This window comes from Solanum stenotomum, chromosome 10, assembly GCF_019186545.1.
Source record: "Solanum stenotomum isolate F172 chromosome 10, ASM1918654v1, whole genome shotgun sequence".
Lineage (NCBI taxonomy): Eukaryota > Viridiplantae > Streptophyta > Magnoliopsida > Solanales > Solanaceae > Solanum > Solanum stenotomum.
This window is the reverse complement of record NC_064291.1, coordinates 36,019,395-36,041,625: the sequence shown is the minus strand read 5'-3', so window position 1 is coordinate 36,041,625 and position 22,231 is coordinate 36,019,395. Positions and strand designations below refer to the sequence as shown.

General features: G+C 37.0%; 1 protein-coding gene and 1 long non-coding RNA gene across 2 annotated transcripts in view; one reads left to right on the top strand and one right to left on the bottom strand.

Moving 5' to 3' along the window:
* LOC125841145 (uncharacterized) overlaps positions 1–14,309 on the bottom strand; it is a 28,182-nt gene extending 13,873 nt beyond the window's left edge. The window contains exons 1-2 of the long non-coding RNA XR_007443780.1: positions 14,195–14,309; positions 13,398–13,757 (exon numbers count right to left, since the gene is read on the bottom strand). This is a non-coding gene — a long non-coding RNA (uncharacterized LOC125841145). The remainder of the gene's footprint in view (positions 1–13,397; positions 13,758–14,194) is intronic.
* A 2,135-nt stretch (positions 14,310–16,444) lies between these two features.
* Positions 16,445–20,508, top strand: LOC125878528 (elongation factor 2). Its single transcript, XM_049559803.1, has 3 exons — positions 16,445–16,568; positions 17,517–17,648; positions 17,928–20,508. Exons 2-3 carry the CDS (start codon positions 17,558–17,560, stop codon positions 20,366–20,368), a joined length of 2,532 nt encoding a protein of 843 aa, XP_049415760.1. The 5' UTR covers positions 16,445–16,568; positions 17,517–17,557; the 3' UTR covers positions 20,369–20,508.
* The last annotated feature ends 1,723 nt before the right edge of the window (positions 20,509–22,231 follow it).

The following is a 22,231-nucleotide window of genomic DNA, read 5'->3' as shown; positions in this document are numbered from 1 at the left end:
AGCTCTGCACGTCACTATTATCTGTCGAGACAAGATAATTAATCGTGTCTTGGTCGATGATGGATCCATTATTAATATTTGCCCACTTTCGACTCTGAGGCAGCTGAAATTTGACTTGGGAAAGCTTCACCAGAACCAAGTCAATCTGAGGGCTTTTGATGGAATGCAAAGAGATACATTGGGTGCGATAAACTTGGATATTCAGGTGGGTCCTGCAGAATTTAGCGTGGCACCAGTTACAATTTGCTTCTAGGAAGACCGTTTATCCATATAGCTGGAGCTGTGCCGTCTACCCTTCACCAACTAATGAAATTTGTTTGGAAGGACCAGGAATTGGTCATTTATGGTGAAGAGAGCCATTTCAATAGGTATGCACCGATTGTTGATGATGTCTCTCGAGGTTGTGATTTCTACACAGTGGAGCTAGTAAATGCCACCGGTGATGACTTGGCTCTACAACCTTTTATGCCTTCTGTGTACAAGATGATTGCTACTGTTATGCTCCGGAGCGATTTCGAACCAGGTTTCGGATTGGGGAAACACTTTCAAGGAATTGTCGAGCCTATCTAAATTACCGCCAAAAGAGTAAAGTTTGGTTTGGGGTATATCCCCACAGATGATGAAGCAGAGATGAAGAACAACAGTGTTGATCAAGAATTGGCCAGGCCAATTCCTCATATCTACCAGTCGTTCCTGGTGAGAGGATGTGTTAATGATGATAGTCTCGAGAAGGGTATCTGGGGCCTTTTTTAGGAGATTGATATGGTCATCGAGGAAGAGTCTGGGACATCGGGCATCCGTGATGCAGATCTTGAGGAGCATTTACAAAATTGGACCTCCAAACCGCTCCTGATTCACGTACAACTTGGTAGAAAAGATATGTGTCTTTGTTTGTTTTTAAAATCGGTGGTAGTCCAAAAGAGGCCCGAGACCCACCATTTATGCAATTTTTACTCGTTTGAAGTTTTTAAATTCCCTTGTGATGTTTAAAAAGGCAAAATGGCCCTTGGCCGTGGCCAAAGTTTGTTCTGGCTTTTTCAATTTAAATGAAAGCCTCTTTTATCAAAATTTGTTTACTTATTTGTTTATATTTTACTTTCCTAACTTTGTTTGTTGATGATTTCAGTAATATTAATTTAAAACCCGCTAATGTCATGTCATGTCATGAACCGAATGAACGAAATGAGGCAGGTGATGACGAGTGCGAGGAATACGAAAAAGAAAATGAGGTACCTGAACACGTTGCTGAAGAGTTTCGACAATTTGAGAATCAACACAAGCGAAATTTAGAAGAAACTGAAACTGTGAATCTCAAATATGATGAATGTGTTAAAGAAGTAAGAATTAGTGTCCATCTGACGGAAGCTCAAAGAAGAAACCTGATTCGCTTGCTCAGAGAATACATCGACGTATTTGCTTGGTCTTACAGGGATATGCCAGGGCTAAGTATGAATATGGTGTCCTACAAGTTGCCGATTAATCCAGATTTCAGTCCAGTAAAATAAAAGACTCAGAAGTTCAAGCTTGAGTTGAGTTTAAAGATCAAATAGGAGATTACTAAGCAGATCGATTCTCAAGTAGTGGAAGTGGCGCAATATCCGACTTGGTTAGCCAATGTTGTTCTGGTTGCCAAGAAAGACGGAAATATCAGAATTTGCGTTAACTATAGAGATCACAACAAAAGAAGCCCAAAAGATAATTTTCCATTATCAAACATCCACATTCTCATTGATAATTGTGCTAAGCATGAGATGCAGTCATTTGTGGATTGTTATGCGGGTTACCACCAGATCCTAATGGATGAAGAGGATGCAGAAAACATAGCTTTCATTACGCATTGGGGTGTATATCATTAACGAGTAATGTCGTTCGATCTCAATAATGCTGGTGTTACTTATATGAGGGCTATGACAACCATCTTTCATGATATGATTCACAAAGAGATCGAAGTATATGTAGACGATGTCATAATCAAGTCCCGCGAAAGTTCGGATCACTTGACTCACTTGAGAAAATTCTTTGATCGTCTACGCCGATACAATTTGAAGTTAAATCCCGCCAAATGTACTTTTGGAGTGCCAGCTGGTAAGTTGTTGGGATTTATAGTCAACAGGAGGGGTATTAAGCTTGACCCTTCCAAGATCAAAACGATTCAAGAGTTACCATCTCCGAAGACCAAGAAGGAGGTGATGATCTTTCTAGGAAGGTTGAACTATATCAATAGGTTCATAGCTCAATCCACTGTGGTGTGTGAGCCCATCTTCAAGTTGTTGAAAAAAGATGCCCTGACCAAGTGGACTGGAGAATGTTAAACTGTTTTTGATGCCATCAAGAATTATTTGTCCAATCCGTCGGTGTTGGTTCCTCCTCGAGAAGGAAGTCCTTTGTTACTATATCTATCTGTCTCGGATAATGCATTGGGATGCGTGCTTGGTCAACATGATGAGACTAGGAAGAAGGAGCGAGCAATTTATTGCTTGAGCAAAAAGTTCACTCCATATGAGGCTCGTTACACTCTTTTGAAGAGAACATGTTGTGCTTTGACTTGGATCGCTCAAAAGTTGAGACATTATTTGTCTTTTTATACCACATACCTTATTTCCAGGATGGACCCGTTGAAGTACATTTTCCAGAAAGCAATGCCGAACTGGAAGCTGGCTAAATGACAAATGCTTTTGAGTGAGTTTGACATTATATATGTGACATAAAAGGCGATAAAAGCACAAGCCTTGGCTGATCATCTTGCGGAGAATCCAATCGACGAGGAGTACGAACAGCGCAAGACTTATTTTCTCGACGAGGAAGTTTCATTTGTGGGTAAAGATATTTCTGAAGCGTACCCTGGTTGGAGAGTGTTTTTTGACAGAGTGGAGAATCATCAAGGGAAAGGTATCGGAGCAGTCTTAGTGTCGAAATCTGGTCAGCATTATCCTATGGCGGCTAAACTCCGATTTGATTGCACAAACAACATGGCTGAGTATGAAGCTTGCATCATCGGTCTGAAGATGACAATTGATATGAACGTTCATGAGCATTTAGTTATTGGAGACTCAGACTTGCTGATTCATCAAGTTCAAAGAGAATGGGCCGTAACATGAATGGACTTACTTTGGCGAGCAAAAATCCTTCGAGTCGATTATTTTTGGATGACTATGGAACATGATTGTTACAAGTTTGTGCAAAAATGTCATAAATGTCAGGTGCATGGATATTTGATTCGAGTCCCACCTCATGAACTCAATGCTACGAGTTCACCTTGGTCGTTTGTAGCTTGGAACATGGATGTCATCGATCCAATAGAGCTAGCCGCCTCTAACGGACATAGATTCATTTTGGTTGACATTGACTACTTCACCAAGTGAGTGGAAGAAGCTTCATATAAGTCAATGACTAAGAAGGTTATAGCTGATTTTGTTCGTAACAATTTGGTATGTAGGTTTGGAGTACCAGAGTCCATCATTACTGATAATGGAACAAATCTCAACAGTCACTTGATGAGAGAGAATATGTGAATAATTCAAGATTACCCACCAAAACTCAACCGCTTATCGTCCTCAAATGAATGGAGCCGTAGAAACTGCCAACAAGAACATAAAGAAGATTTTGAAGAAAGTGATTGATAAATGCAGAGGTTGGCACGAGATGTTGTCATATGCTTTGTTGGGTTACCAAATGACTATCAAAAACTCAGTTGGAGCTACTCCATATTTGCTAGTAGAAGGAACAGAAGCAGTTATACCTGCAGAGGTTGAAATACCTTCATTGAGAATCATCCAAGAAGCTGAATTGAGTGATACTGAATGGGTTCGCAAGCGGATTGATCAGTTGACATTGATTGATGAGAAAATAATGGTTGTTATTTGTCATGGACAACTGTATCGACAGAGAATGATTCGTGCTTTCCACAAGAGAGTAAGAGCCAGAATGTTCAAAATTGGTCAGTTGGTTCTCAAATGCATTTTCCCTCACTAGTATGAATATAAAGGGAAATTTGCACCAAATTGACAAGGACCCTACATGGTTCGCAAATTATTATCTGGAGGTACCTTGGTCCTGTCGGAGATGGATGGCACCGAATGGCCAAAACCGATTAACTCAAATGTTGTCAAGAGATACTATATATGAAAATTTAGTTTGTATTTCTATTATTTTCTTGTAATCAATCTATTCGCTTGTAATCGCTTTGTTTAAAATTTTATCCCTCTTGTAATGAACTACGTCTGACCTGAATTCTCAAGAATAAGATACGTAGGCGGCCTATGTCGGCCTCGGTCACCCCTTTATCCCTTTTTAATATTTTCTTTGCATTTGAACTACTTTCGACCTGAATTCTCAAGTCCATTCTTTGTAATTTTCTTATTTTGTTAATTCTCGAAAGAGGAAACTACGTTTGACTTGATTCCTGCGTCAACAGGATACGTAGGCGCCACAACGACTCGGTCATATCTCCCGTAAGATTTCTATTTTTTCTTTATAATAGAAATTGGGACAGAATTTTTTAGAGGGACTCAAAAATTCTCAAGAAGAAAATCTCTCCAACAAAGTCGAGACTAGAGTCACTTTGAAATTTGCAATTGGGACAAAATTTTTGAGAAGATCTCAAAAATTCCCTGATTGATTCATCAATAGTTCAAGATACGCCAAGACGATCAACTGGGACAAATTTTTTTGAGGATGGCCTTAAAATTTCAGCAGGGTTTATCGGCAATTTAGAGAAACTTTGAATACCTCCCAACAAGTAATCAGATAGATCTCGAAACATCAACTCCAAATGACGTTCATTAAGCTTGACGTGAATGACACTTGGCAGTGACCTTTTCCAAACATTATTTTTTAAAATCTATTTTTACTTAAAAACTTTTCCCTCATCTTTCAATTATTTTTGCATAAAAATGTTTTGTCTTATCTATCAAGAAGTTCGGTGAACCATTATCTTTGTTTGGTACCAGGGATGACATCATAGCAAGAGAACGAAATCATGCATTGCAAAAGAAGGAAATCATGCATTGCAAGAGAAAGAAGTCATGCGTAGCAAGAGAAAGAAGTCATGCGTAGCAATAGAAAGAAGTCATACATAGTAGGAAAAGTCATGCATCGCGGGAAATAAAGTCATGCATCGCGGGAAAAAATCCATGCATTGCAGGAAAAAAATCCATGCATCGCGGGAAAGAAAGTCATGCATCGTGGAAAAAATCCATGCATCGCGAAGAAAAAATCCATGCATCGCGGGAAAAAGATTCATGTATCGCGAGAAAGATTCACCCATCAAAAGAAGATCAACATCGGCTGCATCATTTTCTTAGCAAAAACGACATCAAGAGAACTATCAACATAATACATCAGCCTATTTTATTACTTCGACATCAAAGGAAGAGTACATTGAAGATTATATCTACAAGTTTTATTTGCTTTACGTTAGACTGGAGGAAGCCGATGTCAAACGTCCAAGGAAGACAATTAAGTGTTAACACGGTAAAAGACACTATCTCCCCAGTTGGATTGCATTTTATACTAATGCGTTTTATATCAGTCTTTTTGAGAGCATCCCAAGAGGATGAATTCTCAAAGCAAACCACAGGTGCGGACGACATAAAAAATGATGCAACACAATGTGGACTTTTTCTTAGCAGCGAACTGGGGCATAGTCCAAAGAGAAGTGCCAAACTCTTAGGACGTGAGCTGAGGAGCGACTTCCACCACAATCAAACCACACCCCTATCAGAAGGCATGTGGGTTTTTCTTTAGGTTTATCGGTTTTAGATTTTGCATTCAGAAATTTTTTGTCTCTACCAGAAGTAACTTTCCAATCTGAGTGACAATGCACCAAGAGCTTTGGAAATTATGTCCGTGTAAGTTCTTAATTATGGGTGTGAAGTGCACCGCATTCATGACTAAGAGGTTGCAAGCCTCTTTTTCATACTCGACTTATTTTGTCACTCTTCCTAACCAAAGGTTATCTTAGCATAAGAGATTTCCTTTTCAACCGATTGAGTCGAACTTCAAGCAGCCTGATTCCCTAAGTTGAGGGATATGTAGGTGGGATCAATGTTGAAAACTCGGTTATATTCCAATATTCACTCTCAAATCTTATTCCTGAGCATTCTGGTGCCTTCGTAATCCGATATCGGGATGACTTTTGAATTCTTTTAGAATCATGCATGAAATCAAGCGTATCAAACTACAGGTGGCCTGAATTCTCATGTAGCCTGAGATATGTAGGAGACCCAATTCTAGGGTTCGGCCACAGTTCCTAAAGTCCGTACCAAAATCCTTTTCCTAAAGATGAAGATGTGGTCGGTCAAAATTGGATTCGTCAATTTCATTTTCCTCGGATTTCTTGCATCAATCCAAGTAAAATGAGGGATAGTTGTTGACACCCAATTTTGACTCTCCCCCGATAATAATTAATTTTCGAGCTTCTTGATTTTTCGAACGATTTAGAATAATTAGCTTTATATAATTCAAATTGGTTTCAAGGTTATTTTGAGTAACTTCAATCGATCTTTACAGTATTTTGAATAATAACTATACTTCATGTAATTATATATATATTTAGCATATCTTACAAATATTTTGAAAATCATAGCAAAAATTTATTAAATTAAGCATTCTAAATTAGTTTGTATTTAAATCAATTATGTTATAAATAACTTAATTATTTTATTTCGTTAAGATTGAGAAGTTCGTTAGCTAATTATAGTGATTCGTCTTATTTAAATTACTAGTCGAATTTATCCCAATTGATTCGTTTTGGCTACATCTTTAATCTCCGATAGGCTATAATTTAAATCATATGGTCAAAGCCCAATCTAATTCTCACAAATTTAATTTCCCTTTACCCTTGACCCATCTTAAAGACCATTTTGGGTTGAATTCAAACTTCCAGCAGCCCCATTCCATTTTCCAGCCCACTATTCTTATTTCTCAATCAACCCAACACTTTTCCAATCCAACAGCACACCACCTCGACCCATCTCTCCCCCGACCCGGCCCAATCTTGCTCAAAAGAAACCCAGAACCCTCCAACGTTCATAGCAGTCAAAACAGCAACACACAGCAGACGAACAGCAGTGTTGTTCCAGTCCTGAGCTTCTGTAAGAATCATCCTTACAGCTGCGGGATCATGCCACGTCGAGCAGCAAGGACAAGGGAGTCGATCCCAGCTGCCCATCTCCCCTATCCTCTTCCGGAATGGGGAGAAATCTCAGAAAAGTTTATCTCCCTTTAATGGTGAAAAGGTATTTGGAGTTTTGAATTTTGAATTGGGCCCTAGAATCCGACTTTTGATCCCTTTCCCCCCAAGTTCGGAACCCTAGCATCCATCTATATAACCCACTACTATTTCGGTATGGGGGGGGGGGGGGGNGGGGGGGGGGGGGGGGGGCATATTGTTTTCGATTGAATATTGTTTAGTCAAGGAAATAAAATTATACGGTGAAAATACATAGAACTCTTTGAGAAAAAGTAGACTCCAGGATCAGAAAATATTATAAAGAGTATTCAGTTTCAGCTTCTCCCTTCCGAACGCGACTCTCCCGCTGCTCGTCAGAACTTTCGAAGCTTGTGTGTGGTGGTGGAAAAGCTCGCCTTTGTTTGTCGCTGCCCCAGTTTAGCAGCACGGAATAAGGTACTGTCCCCTTCTCTGTAATACTCTCCTAGCCTATTCTTTTGTTTTCAAAATAAAAAAAAAATGATTGTGTTCTGATGTCAAAAAGGTTTTGTTATGTGACTGTTGTTAGTAGTAGTCATTTTTGAGATGCTTCGGATTTAGTTTAGTTTAATGACTCGTTTGTCGTGGCTAATATCTCAAATATTGCTCGTACTATGTTCTAGATTTTTTAGATGAATGTGGTTTGCTCTGCTATTTGCTTTATGGTATCACTTATGCCTTTCACAACATGATTTCGTTCAAAGTGTTTTTCTGTTAGCATTTGGATGATCGGTACTTTCGTTTGTTTGATCTGCATCACTGGTTATTAAAGTTTTCTTCAAGAAAGTGTATCTTTGTTCTTTTCTGAAATTTGAGTCGGGGTCATATTTTGGCAACTTGAATGGATTTGTCTGTATTTGATGATTAAATATTGTTATGACCCACTTGTTCATCCTAGTTAATAAAGCTTCTTACTAGCATGAAGATGGTCCCATAAGAGTGGCGATGTTCTTGTTATATTAGTCCGAGTTTTATGTTATGTTTCCGACTTGGAAGTAGTATAGTTGTCCCCTGTTTGGTAGAGTATTAATTTAGCATGAGCTTTCTTCAAATATGGTGCCTTTATTTGTTCCATCTTGTATCCTCGAGCGATAATATTTGTTTATAATCATCATGGCCACCTCCAGAATTTCTATCGTATTCGTATATTTGTCCTCTTGCTCGCTATTTGCAAAGTTATGAGAAGCATGTTTATTCCATTGGCTTTCTGTTAGTCATCACTAATATTTGGTCTTTGATGTTTATTTTGGCTCATTTTTTGTCTAAATCAGAGGGTCCATAAACAAATTTTATCATATCTTTTAGTTGTTAGAAAAGGATTTTAAGTGGGGCATGTGTTCTTTTTTTTTTGGTAGCGTTGAATGGTCACATTTAACAAACGGCTTGACCGACCGCTTCCTTCATTTGAGTTTGATTTCTATTTTTTTAAATTTATCCTAAGCATGATGATTGTTTATTTTGAATGTTTTGAGTGGAGTCTATTATGAGTATACTTTGTTCACATATGCATTTGTTTTGGTCAATTAAGTTAGTTGGATGATAGCTTCATTCATTTTATTTTGGTTTGATATACCAATTTATTACTTGCTCAAGGTCCTTTTTCTTGGTTAACTTGTTTTCTTTTTCTTGATATCATGTGAGCTTGATTTGAGTCCATAGTAGACTTTTCCCCCCATCACATTCCGAGAGGGAGCCATAAAGGCTCAAACCCATTCTGTTGAGTCAATTGGGTCAGCAAAATGGTGTACAGGTTGAGAGCGGCAAAATAATATCAAAAATTAAATTTTTGTGTTCTGAAAAAGCCGAAAACCGACTAAAACGCAACTGATATACAGTGATATACATGTTGTAAACGTCGACATACAGTCAGAAAATATCATACACAGGGCAAAAACGAGAAAGTAAAGGTGGAAAATGCAAAAAATACATAGTTGAACTAAAATCACAGGTTTGGGAGTCCAAGAATTAGCGGTATACATGGCGTATACATCAAATATGCACTTGGTGTATATCATGATCAGTGAGGATGGAAAAAGGGCCAAAAGCTCAATGAGTTATATTTTTGCAGATTTCGCAGATTTGGAAATTTGGGCCAAAGGCCAAAATTCAATATGTCTTCCCTTTGCCCCTATCTATTTGTTGTTGTATTTGACTAACACTTTGATTATTTTATGGTTTAATTTAATTAAATTTCGGAGAATGGTCATTTCATTTTATTTTTCAAAGTAAGGTATATATTTTATTACTTAGTTCTTATTTTAATATTAGTCTTGTCAACACTTAATTTATTTCCCTTTAGGAAAATCCCCCTTAGTCCTATTCCACTAAGATAATTATAAATAAATAAATAAAAATAGTAAATAAATAAAAAGTGAATTTCTTTTTACTTAGTTGTTATTTTCTCAAAATTAGTCAAAGTCATTTTAGTCAAATCGCCGGTCAACCGCAAGTTAGCGGACATTCCGAGGGCCTAACACCTTCTCGGAATGTACATTGAACTCGAACCCTTTTTTTTCAATCGATTTTACATGTTTAAATCTTTTGAAAACACTTAGACTTTTTCTTGACTTTTTACTAAAAATTAAGTGGCGACTCTGTTCTTTTGGAAATTTGATTTCTCTTAAACCATAAGTTTAATCGATTTTTTGAAAACTCAGTCATTCTTCTTTTATTTATATTTTTTGGGTAAAACATATAGAATCTTCTGATCTATCACAAATCTCTTTCAAAGGGTGTCCATTTACTTGGTGGGATGTGAGAGCTGGAGATGACTATATATTTGAGAGGTTGGACAGAATATTACAAAATGTAGAATTTCAAAATTTCTTCTCTCACACTGTGGTGGAGCACCTTCCAAGGACTGGCTCAGATCACGCACCTATGTTACTTTGTTGTGATAAAAAAGTTAATAAAGTCAAGAAGCCTTTCAAATTTTTGATTTTGGGTGGAGCATAAGTTGTTTCTGGATGTAGTATGGAGGAACTGGGACTTAGTTTATTCTGATAATCCTTTTCTAGACTTCAAGAGAAAGAGAAAATGTTAAGAAGGCTCTGTCTATGTGGAGCAAAGAAACCTTCGGAGATATATTCAAGCAGTTAAGAGAAGAGGTCGTTAGAATTAAGGAGAAGCACTTTGAAGAATCACCTAATCATGAGAATAGAGCAGTGATGCAAAAGACAAGGGCAGAGTATACTAAGTATCTTCGGTTAGAGGAAAAGTATTGGCAACAAAAGGCTGGGTATGATTGGTTTGAAAGTGGGGATAGAAATACTAGATTTTTTCATAGTCTAGTAAAAGGAAGGAGAAATAAGTTGAAGGTGAGTAAGATAATGAATAAACATGAATGTTGGTTGGATCAAGAGGTTGAAATTACTGAGGAGACTATTAAGTTCTATCAGAAACAGTTCACTCATGAGAGGGATTCTACTGACTTTTCACTACTAAGTCACATTCCAATAATGATTACAGAAGAAGAAACGGCTTGCTGGGGGAAATACCAGGAGAAGAGGAAGTGAAAAAAATTATTTTTAATCTAAATGGTGATAGCGCATGTGGGCCAGATGGTCTTTCGGGGATCTATTATCAAACATGTTAGGAGATAATCAAGAGGGATGTGGTAAGGATAGTTCAATCCTTCTTTGAAGGTAGTACCCTCCCAAAATCTATCACTCATGCTAATCTAGTGCTTATTCCTAAGAAAGAAAATATTCAATCTTTCTCAGATATGAGACCTATCAGCCTGAGTAATTTTATCAATTATATTCTTTCTAGAATTCTTCATGACAAATTAAGGGATATTTTACCAAGGGTGGTATCTATTAATCAATCAGGCTTTGTTCAAGGCAGAAACAGAATAGAAAATGTTTTGTTAACTCAGGAGATTGTTTCAGAGCATTAAATCAATTGTTTGAGGATGAGTTATTTGTTGGTTATGGATTACCTAAGTGGAGTACTAAGTTGAATCATCTTGCATATGCTGACGACACCATTATTTTTTCCTCTTCTAATGAATATTCTCTAAGGAAAATTATGCAGGTCCTACAACAATATGAATCACAATCAGAACAGAAGGTGAATAAAGAAAAAAGCTTTTTCTGCATGCATCAAAATACTTCTAGGTCTATCACAGAAAAGGTAGGTGAAATCACTGGCATGATCAGGGGTGTTTTTCCTTTTAAATACCTGGAGTGCCCTGTATCTCATTCAAGAAAAAGAAAGGAGCATTTTGTTTAATTAATTGAGAGAGTAAGGAGCAAAATTCAAGCTTGGAAAGGGAGGATGTTGTCATTTAGAGGAAAAGAGGTGTTATTGACCAGTGTATTACAAAGTATCCCTATTTATATTTTATCAGCCATTTTTCCTCCACAGTATGTCATTAAAGAGGTTCATAGATTGATGCCTAGATTTTTTTGGAACTCTAAGGTAGTAGGAATGAGAAAACATTGGTCAACATGGGAAAAAATGTGTACGCCCAAACAAGGTGGTTTAGGGTTTAGGTCTTTGTTTGACTTTTCAAATGCTATGTGTACAAAGTTGTAGTGGAAATTTAGAACACAAAACTCTTTGTGGTCTAACTTTCTTTGGAATAAATATTGTAAAAAATAGATCCCAACCTTAGTTCAATGGAGAGGTAGGTCTCAACAGTGGAAAGTTATGTTGATGCAAAAGGAAAAAGTGGAACAACACTTGTGGTGGGAACCTAAGGGTGGTACATCTACCATTTGGTATGATAACTGGACCAAGTTGGGACCGTTGTTCTGTAGGCCTTCAGTGTAGTATCTTGTCATCCTTTAAAAGATATTTCTGAATTTTTAAATGAAGATGGATGGAATCTGATAGTAATGAAGGATATGTTGCCCCATTATGTGGTGGATCATGTAGAAAAAGAGATGAGGTATGTCATTGAGAAAATACTGGGGACTTCCCTTGGTGGATGAAAACCAGTAATGGAAAGTTTTCACTAACAAGTGCTTGGGAACTATTGAGACAAGAACATGTGGTGGATGAAGATTTACAAAGTATTTGGGTAAGAGGCCTACCTTTTAAAATCTCCTTTCTGAACTGGAGAATTTGGTTGGGTAAAATTCCAGTTGCATCAATTATAAATACTTGAAATCGACACATCTCTCAAGATTGTGGATGTTGTCAAGTACCAAAGAGAGAAACGATTGAGCATTTGTTTTGAAAGGGGATGTAGCAAATAAGGTGTGGAGTTATTATTGTACGGTTGATGGATTGATAGACAATGGATTGAACTTAAAGCAAAGTATAAGATTATGGAGGGATATGGAAGGCAATAGTAGATCAAAGATGATATTTCATATTATTCCATTTGTTGTGATATGGGGTATTTGGAAAAGAAGGAATATTGTGCTTTACGGAGGTCAATATCATGTTGGAAAATATTCTGGGAAATAGATACCATCTTGAGCAGGTTCATGAAAGTGAAGTGGAAAATGGAGACTTTAGGGAAAAAATGGTCAGAGTTGATAGATTTGTTACAAAGCTATGAAGTGGAGTACTTTTCAAAAGTGGTCAGGTGGTTCCCTCCCCTATCAGATGGTTAAAATGTAATACTGATGGGGCATCGAAAGGAAATCCTGGATTAAGCTCAGTTGCATTCTGTATAAGAGATCATACCGGTGATTTGGTGGTGGCTATTGGAAAAAGAACTCAGGATGTTCCTAGCTTGAAGGCTGAAGCATTAGCTATTAAGGAATGTCTGGAATACTGTCATAGAATGAACTACAAGAAGATTATTTTAGAGGCTGATTCGTGGAGTTTGGTTCAGATTTTACAAGGGACCTGGGAGAGTCCTTGGAATGTGATTTTGGAGATTAAATCGATTAGATCTCTTTTTAGAGGTTTAATAGTAAGAGTAGTGCACTCCCTTAGCGAGGGCAATACTCTTGCTGATTTTTTAACTAACTTAGCTTTTGATTTTGCAGGGGAAATTAATTTCAACAATGCAGACGAGCTACCAGAAAAAATGAGATATATTCTAAACTTGGACAAATTAGGGAGTCCTAAGATCAGAAGAATTGTGAGAACGTAATAGCCTACATCTACTGTATAATAAGTTCAGTCTCAACAACAATCAGTCAAACCAAAATAGATGCTAATCAACTATAATAGAAAAGGAAAGCTTGTATGAAGCTATTTCATGGGTTTTTTTTGGATTTATCACCTGGTGAAAGCTTAGGCTGAGATAGAATCCAAATTCCGCTCAAGTTTCCCTCAACTCATGTGGTCTTGATTAACGTATGATTTGCTTAGATTGGTAGCCTGAAACAGTTAATCGCAGTTAGAGATTCACAAACAAATCTGATTTTCATTCATTTAGACCTGATAGTGGTATTAACTTCTTGCAAGTTCAACCCATTGATCTAGAGTAATGAGAAAAAAAATTTGTAAGATGAGAGCTTAAAGGTACTTAACTTAAGAGAATGTTGATGGTTAGTTCGTGCCAGGGGGAGTAACAATTGGTTTGGTCAACAAACACCAAATTTGTACTCGCAAGAGTGCACATGCTTCTCTTTGGCTGCTCCTACATTGGAAATAGATAGTTCAAAGTTGTAGTTAGTTGTTTTAATTGTATGTTCATCTTTAATCTAGAGATTCAGATGGTGGTGTTAACCTTGGAAGTTCAACCCATCGAAAATTAGAGAAGAGGATTACCGTGCAATTAATTAGCTAGCTACAGGTTACTTAGCATATGTTGGCAGACAACTGGACAGAGTCGAAGGGCGTAAGGTAGGTGGAGGTGGAGATTAATCAAAGTTATCTAGGCTTCGACGAATCCAATTTTTCACGCTACCAATTCATGTCATTATCAAAGATCTACAACTACAACTATTAATGATGGGACAAAACAAAGACTTCTCCTCTCTTTTATCTACGAGGAACACAAGATTTATCATAGCAAAATAAAGAGTTAACATCATATCTTTGATTTGAGATACAATTTGGGCTCAAGAAACATACCTAGTAAAGATCCAAAAATTGATTCTTACATTCAGATGATTCAGCAGAGTTTCACAAAGGAAAGGAACATGCTAGATGATCTCGCCGAAGAAGAGTAGACTCAACTTCCAACTTTCCTCTTTCCATTTGCTTCCAGTTTCCTTTTTCTTTTTTGGTTGTTTTAGATTTGATTGGCTTTTTGTGGGTTTAGCATTTTGGGCTAAGCCCAATTTTGTAAGTAACATTTTTATTTAATAAAAATCTTGACCCTTTGGGTCCTTTTAACCAAAAAATAAAAATCAAATTTCAGTATTAGGATAACAAAATGTCAAAACAGGAACTCGAGGATGCTTCAATAACATTATCATATATTTTATGTTTACTAAACTATAAAAATTATCTAATAAGTACATAAAAGAGGTTCAATAATTAAAAGAAGTTTGCTGGAAGCAGATGACACTTAGAGCCCATTTGGATTGGCTTAAAAAGAGTAACTTTTCAAAGTGCTGAAACTTATTTTTAAAATAAGTAGTTATGTGTTTGGATAAAAGTGCTGCAGTTGAAAAAAAGGTTGATGTGTTTGGCAAAGAAGTGCTGGTAAACACTTTTTTTTAATCAAAATGTCTGAAATACCTTTAAAGTTGTTAACATGATAAAAAGTTGATTAATTTAAGGTTTTTATTCTTAAAAAAATTAAAACAAAATTAATTTATATTTTACATCCATAAGTAATAATATTTTCCTATCATTCACATATTTCTTTATCATCACAACTTATTTATAAGAGGAATATAAATTTATTATTTAAGTTAATTTTATATGTGCAACTATTTTAAAAATATATAATTTGAATAGATCACAGAAAATACACAAAACAGGATCAGCGACAGAAGAAACAAAAAAAATACATAATAAAAAAACAAAAATCGAAAGATAATCAAGAAAAAACTTAAAACTATTCATTATTTTCCTACATTTGATACCATTGCTATCAATCGAGAGAAAAGGAAGAACGCTTCACACTTCCAACTGCACAAAGAAATGTTAGGGTTTTAAGGGCAATTTGGAAATTGTATAAAAGAATTAAGGGCAAAAAGGTAATATACTTGGTCAACATAAAATGACTTTTAAGTTAAAAAAAAAAAAAGTAGCCCTCACCCTACTTTTAACTTTTGACTTAAAATAAGCCAAAGCTGACTTATTTTAAGTCACTTTGATAATTGCCAAACAGTCTAATAAGTCAAAAACAGACTTTTAAGTCAGTTTGACCAACTTAAAAGCCCATCCAAACGGGCACTTACTATGTTAAGTGTGAAAATTAAATTTGGATTTGGATATGGATATGAATTTTTTTCTTTTCTTTAGTAGTGGTATTAGCTCCCTGTGATCTCAACCCGTTGAAAAAGAAATTTACGTAGAAAATAATTCAATTTACATCGTTTATCATTAAAAAAAAGGAAAAATATGTTTTTTCTTTATGAGTATATAAAGAACATGTCTGATATAATAGAGTTGAAGAAGTCTTCTTTTGATTGGATTTCATGGTGTTTGTGAAACTTGGTGAACGTCTTTGTATGAAATCATCCAAAATTCAATCCAAGACAATTTTTTCGTTCCTGTAAACACAACGATATATTCAAATATTTTTACTTCTCTCTCAGCCTCTCGATCTCTGTCAACATTGAGCTGCTAAGTTTAGAAGATAAAGAACAAGAATTTTCCTTGGTGAAGTAATAATGCAAAATCTACTCAGTATCAGAAGCATAGATTACCTGAGCTCCTTGTTGATCCACTGCTTCAAATCAGGACTCCTATGACTCATCTGACGTCTGTATGTATGTGGTGGTGAAAGGAGATTACGCTCTCCTCAGTTTTCCTTGTAATCTCTATATCTTTCCAATCCCCCCCCCCCCAACCTCCCCCTACTTTTTAGTTAATTGGGTATTTCTAAGGTCGAGCCAAACTTAAGGGCCACTCCCACACATATCTTAAAACACCTTAATACTTTATTAAATAATTATCACCTATACTTAATTAAAATAACTTAAATCACTATAATTTAATTTTTAAATTTTTTCATCCCCTAAACAAAAAGCAAGTGGATAAATAATTATACTAGCCACTCAATTATATTTTATATAAAATATTGTAGTCATATTATGAAAGAGTAAGTGGAGGATGACAATAAAGTGTTAAAACGTATCTCCTCTATTTTTCTCTCTTTTGTTTATATCAATTCACTAAAGGCCCATTGTAAATAGTACTCTGGCCCATTTTAGGCTGGCTGCGGCCCATGAACAGGGGTATATACCTTCGCACAATGCTCAACCTCAGCTTATCATAGCGGCAGAATTGTAAGGTCTCACAATACTCGCCGCCTACTTCTCTATTCTCAGTAAGTGACCATTTCTTCTCTCTCGTCTCTCTGCGTTCATATTTTCTACCCTCCGATTCTGAGTTTCTACCATTTGATCTATGCTGTGATTTGATTTTCTCGGGTAAAAGTTCATCTGAAATGAATATTTTTATGAAATGTGAAGTTTTTTATTAGGTGATTTTTATCTAGATCTAGTCCAGATCTGCTGTTTGTTTGTAGTTATGTTTGTTAATGGAAATATGATATTATTCATGTGATGAAATATTTTAGTCTAAGTCAAATCTTGTTGATTCATTTGATGTTGCGTTTGAGAATGTTAAGAGGTTTTTGATGTTTTGGTTAGGATATATATATGTGTTTTTAGTTCATGTTAATACTTCGGAAGCTCTTTGCTCTTCATCTGTTTAAACTGTTTCATTTCTGATGATTTCCTTGTAGAAACAATATATCTGTGTTTGTGAGACCGCGTGTATACATGTGCTTGTATATATGTGTGTGTGTCTGTATATGTATTCTTTGTGTATGTCCGTCTTAAATTAAGATGTTCATAATACGGAGATATGCGCTAATAGATACCACTCTGCAAGTATAATTGTGGACTAGTGGTTGTAATCGGTCTAAAATTTGAACATCAGACCTTCTGTTTCTGCTGTGTGGTTCTAGAAGCTTAATATCTTGTTTATCAGTGATTTTGTGTTTATTTGTGGAGTCTTGACTTACATGAAATTATCACAGTTTAGTTATTGGCCTTCTAATTTTTAACCATATCTCCTTCTATTGTGTGTGCTATATTCAATTAGGTAGGAGTAACTGTTCTGTAAGTTTCAGAGTCATATGATATGATTTGTATGGATCTCTTGATTAGCTTTTTTTTTAGTTGGTGACTTGGTCATATGGATTTTCACTCTGGGAGAATAAAGTGTGTTTTGGTTGATGTTTAACATTTGTTGTGCTTTTAAATGGCAGGAAAAGAAAGTAATTCTTAGTAACCACAACAAACATTCAAGATGGTGAAGTTCACAGCTGAAGAACTTCGAAGGATTATGGACTTCAAGCATAACATTCGTAATATGTCTGTTATTGCTCATGTGGACCATGGTAAGCAACTATACAAATATTATTACATTGGTAGTCTAAATTCGTTGTTGTAAAATTGTTATCTATGTCAAATAGAAGGAAACTTAAATTATGATCCCTTGTGATCACCTGGAATCAATCTGGGCGCTGAAACCACCTTATATATTTTTTGGGGTGGTACTGTTTGCTTAATATTGTTTCTTTGGTTTTCTTCTTTTCTTTGGTAATAGGGTACCATCTATGGTTGACTTATCAGATGATTTGGAGTTTCTAATTTCCATGATATATTTAATCTGACAGGAAAATCTACCCTTACTGATTCTCTGGTGGCGGCTGCTGGTATCATTGCTCAGGAAGTTGCAGGTGATGTCAGAATGACAGATACACGTGCAGATGAGGCTGAGCGTGGTATCACCATCAAGTCCACTGGTATTTCACTTTACTACGAGATGACTGATGAATCCTTGAGGAACTTCAAGGGAGAGAGAAATGGGAACGAGTACCTCATCAACCTCATCGATTCACCTGGGCACGTCGACTTCTCATCTGAAGTGACTGCTGCTCTTCGTATTACTGATGGTGCGCTTGTTGTGGTTGATTGTGTGGAAGGTGTCTGTGTGCAGACAGAGACTGTGCTCCGTCAGGCCCTTGGTGAAAGGATTCGTCCTGTCTTGACAGTTAACAAGATGGACAGGTGTTTCCTTGAACTTCAGGTTGATGGAGAGGAGGCCTATCAGACGTTCCAAAGAGTTATTGAGAATGCTAATGTTATCATGGCTACATATGAGGATCCCCTTCTTGGTGATGTTCAGGTTTATCCTGAGAAAGGTACCGTTGCTTTCTCCGCTGGGTTGCATGGGTGGGCTTTCACTCTCACCAATTTTGCCAAGATGTATGCTTCCAAATTTGGTGTTGATGAGTCTAAGATGATGGAAAGGCTGTGGGGTGAGAACTTTTTTGACCCTGCCACCAAAAAGTGGACCACCAAAAACTCCGGAACAGCTTCATGCAAGCGTGGGTTTGTTCAATTCTGCTATGAGCCAATCAAGCAGATTATCAACACTTGCATGAATGATCAGAAAGATAAGCTCTGGCCTATGTTGCAGAAGCTTGGTGTAACCATGAAATCTGATGAAAAAGATTTAATGGGCAAGGCACTGATGAAGCGTGTGATGCAGACCTGGCTTCCCGCAAGTACTGCTCTTCTGGAAATGATGATATATCATCTTCCATCTCCTTCCACAGCTCAAAGATACCGTGTGGAAAACCTGTACGAAGGACCCCTTGATGATGCTTATGCCAATGCCATCAGGAACTGTGACCCAGAAGGCCCACTTATGCTTTATGTATCCAAGATGATTCCAGCATCTGACAAGGGTAGGTTCTTTGCTTTTGGTCGTGTCTTTGCTGGGAAGGTTTGTACTGGTATGAAGGTTAGAATCATGGGTCCTAACTATGTTCCTGGTGAAAAGAAGGATCTATATGTTAAGAATATCCAGCGAACTGTTATTTGGATGGGTAAGAGGCAAGAAACTGTTGAGGATGTTCCCTGTGGTAACACTGTTGCCATGGTTGGTTTGGATCAATATATTACCAAGAATGCAACATTGACCAATGAAAAGGAAGTCGATGCCCACCCGATCAGAGCAATGAAGTTTTCTGTCTCACCAGTTGTGCGTGTTGCTGTTCAGTGCAAGGTTGCATCTGACCTTCCCAAGCTTGTTGAAGGGTTGAAACGTCTGGCTAAGTCTGATCCTATGGTTGTTTGTTCTATTGAAGAGTCTGGAGAGCATATTATTGCTGGTGCTGGAGAACTCCACCTTGAAATCTGTCTGAAGGATTTGCAGGATGACTTTATGGGCGGTGCTGAAATTATAAAATCTGATCCTGTTGTGTCATTCCGTGAGACAGTCCTTGAGAAGTCTACTCGAACTGTGATGAGCAAGTCTCCTAACAAGCATAACCGTTTGTACATGGAGGCTAGACCAATGGAGGAAGGGCTTGCTGAGGCTATTGATGATGGACGCATTGGCCCTAGGGATGACCCCAAGGTTCGTTCCAAGATCTTGGCTGAGGAGTTTGGTTGGGACAAAGATCTTGCAAAGAAGATTTGGTGCTTTGGTCCTGAGACAACTGGTCCCAATATGGTGGTGGATATGTGTAAGGGAGTTCAGTACCTGAATGAAATTAAGGATTCTGTTGTTGCTGGTTTCCAGTGGGCTTCCAAGGAAGGTGCATTGGCTGAAGAGAACATGAGAGGTATTTGCTTTGAAGTCTGTGATGTTGTTCTTCATTCTGATGCTATTCACAGGGGTGGTGGCCAAGTTATTCCCACTGCTAGGAGGGTTATCTATGCTTCTCAGCTTACTGCCAAACCCCGCCTGTTGGAACCTGTTTACCTTGTGGAAATTCAGGCTCCGGAGCAAGCCCTTGGTGGTATCTATAGTGTTCTGAACCAGAAGCGTGGACACGTGTTTGAGGAGATGCAGAGGCCAGGAACTCCTCTTTACAACATCAAGGCTTACCTTCCTGTTGTTGAGTCCTTTGGCTTTTCAGGTACCTTGAGAGCTGCTACTTCCGGTCAAGCTTTCCCACAATGTGTGTTTGATCATTGGGAAATGATGTCATCCGACCCATTGGAAGTTGGCTCACAAGCTAATCAACTCGTCCTTGATATCCGCAAGAGGAAGGGTTTGAAGGAACAGATGACCCCTCTATCTGAGTTTGAGGACAAGCTGTAAGCTTGTGGAAGTTTCAACTAGGCAGAGGTTTTTGATGGACACTTTTGCTTAATCGGATCTGCATAAGTTTTGTTTTACATTTATCTGTGTTTTGGCAGTATGTTTTACCATTTTCTATGTAGGAGTTTGAACCGTAAGTGGGCTATTTTGTTACTTCTTTTGTGTTATTTACAGAGACAAAAATCTTGCCCTTTGTGTTTTCAAAAGTGCTTTTTTAGTTCTCTTAACAATTCCTTTTGTGGTTTTGTCCCATCCCCAACCCCACAAATGTTTCCAACTTTGCATGTGTAGTCTTAAGTGTGTTGATGTCGCATTATCTGTAATTGTTTGTTTCCCCAATACACTGCAACTTTGAACTGTGGTTAGCATCTTATAGGAGTTGCCTGTGTGCTCAATTATGGCTGTTGTGATTCTATGTGTTGTGACAACAGACTTGTTGCTTGCTAGTTGCTACCCAGATTAAATGTATAAGAAACAACCGTGGTGGACAGGGTTTACACCGTAGTTGACAGCACTTACAAGATTGGTTGGGCCAATGCTTTGAATTCCAGCTCTTAGCTTACAAGATTATGCTATCTTCTCGAGTAATTGGACGAAAGTCGTTAGATAATGTGGCAGAAGATTTTGATGGACTTAATTCGTTGCCAAAAAGAGATCCTTGGGTGGGGTTGAAAGTTGTTGTCATCATGAATTCTGTGTGGGTAGTACATCCAAGGAAGAGAACTTTGTACTTGTGTTAATTCTGAAGATTTTGATGTCGACCCGAACTAACTTTTACTCTTCAAAATCATAAGATTTACTATGGAGAACGATTGTCTAAACCATATAAAATGCAAAAAATCTATTTAATCCATATATGGAATCAATTTTATTTTGATTTATTAATATTGGGTTGATAGGTTAAGAGTTTTGAATAGTTTCATAAATCTTTTTGTGGTACTATTTTGATTCTGTTGTTGATTTTTAGGTTTAGGAATAGGTAAATCTATAATTCAATTAGATCATATCAACCTTATTTTTTAAATCCTGAATATATAAAAATGGGTTAAGAGGTTCTACTCTATTCTTATTTTCTAAATTTACTGTTCTTTTGGACGAGGAATCAAATATTTGAAATAGCAACTTTGATTGCAATTTTACATTATAGTTTGTTTGTAAGGATATGTTTGAGAGAATGCCATCGTTTATTTGCAAGTTTTTTCATTTCGATGGAGGAAGAGTACTTAAATTTTTTATTTTTAACGTTAATACGATAATTGAAAGACTACAGATCACTAACAATGTACACTCTTCTCACTAAATAATTTTTGGAGCAAAGTATTTATCTTACCTTAAAGTAGCTTGAAAGAGATGGATATGAAATGTAGGGATTATTTGTGGGGAAGCCAAGAGAATAAACGAAAAGTAGCGCTAATGCCATGGTAGAAAATCTGTATGCCAAAAAAGAATGAAGATCTGAACATCAAGAGCTGCAAACAGTGGAATATAGCCTCAATTGGAAAGTTGATACGGCAGTTGGCTTGCAATGCAGATTCACTATGGATAAGATAAGTGCATGAAATCTATAAGATTTTTGGGCACATATACCATATAAGGACAGTAGCTGGTATTGGAGAAAACTTATCCCCATCAAATCAATCATGCGAGGGTGGTGTACTAATGATGCCTATAAGTGTGTCAATGCCCAATGGATCATATAATGTGAGTTGTAGCTACAATCAATTGCTTGGAACACAGTTGAAATTGCATGAAGCAGACTTAGTATGAAACTCACTCGTGGCATAAACATAGATTTATTGTATGACTAGCAAATCAAGGAAAGCTGCTAACGATGCGTAAGTTGTAAATACCAGTTGAAGATGA

What these genes read in the sequence shown, in the direction of transcription:
- LOC125878528 (XM_049559803.1), top strand. Translation starts at nt 17,558, where the DNA reads ATGGTGAAGTTCACAGCTGAAGAACTTCGAAGGATTATGGACTTCAAG. An exon ending in TATTGCTCATGTGGACCATG is followed by an intron (nt 17,649 to 17,927) that starts GTAAGCAACTAT and finishes TTAATCTGACAG; the next exon opens with GAAAATCTACCCTTACTGAT.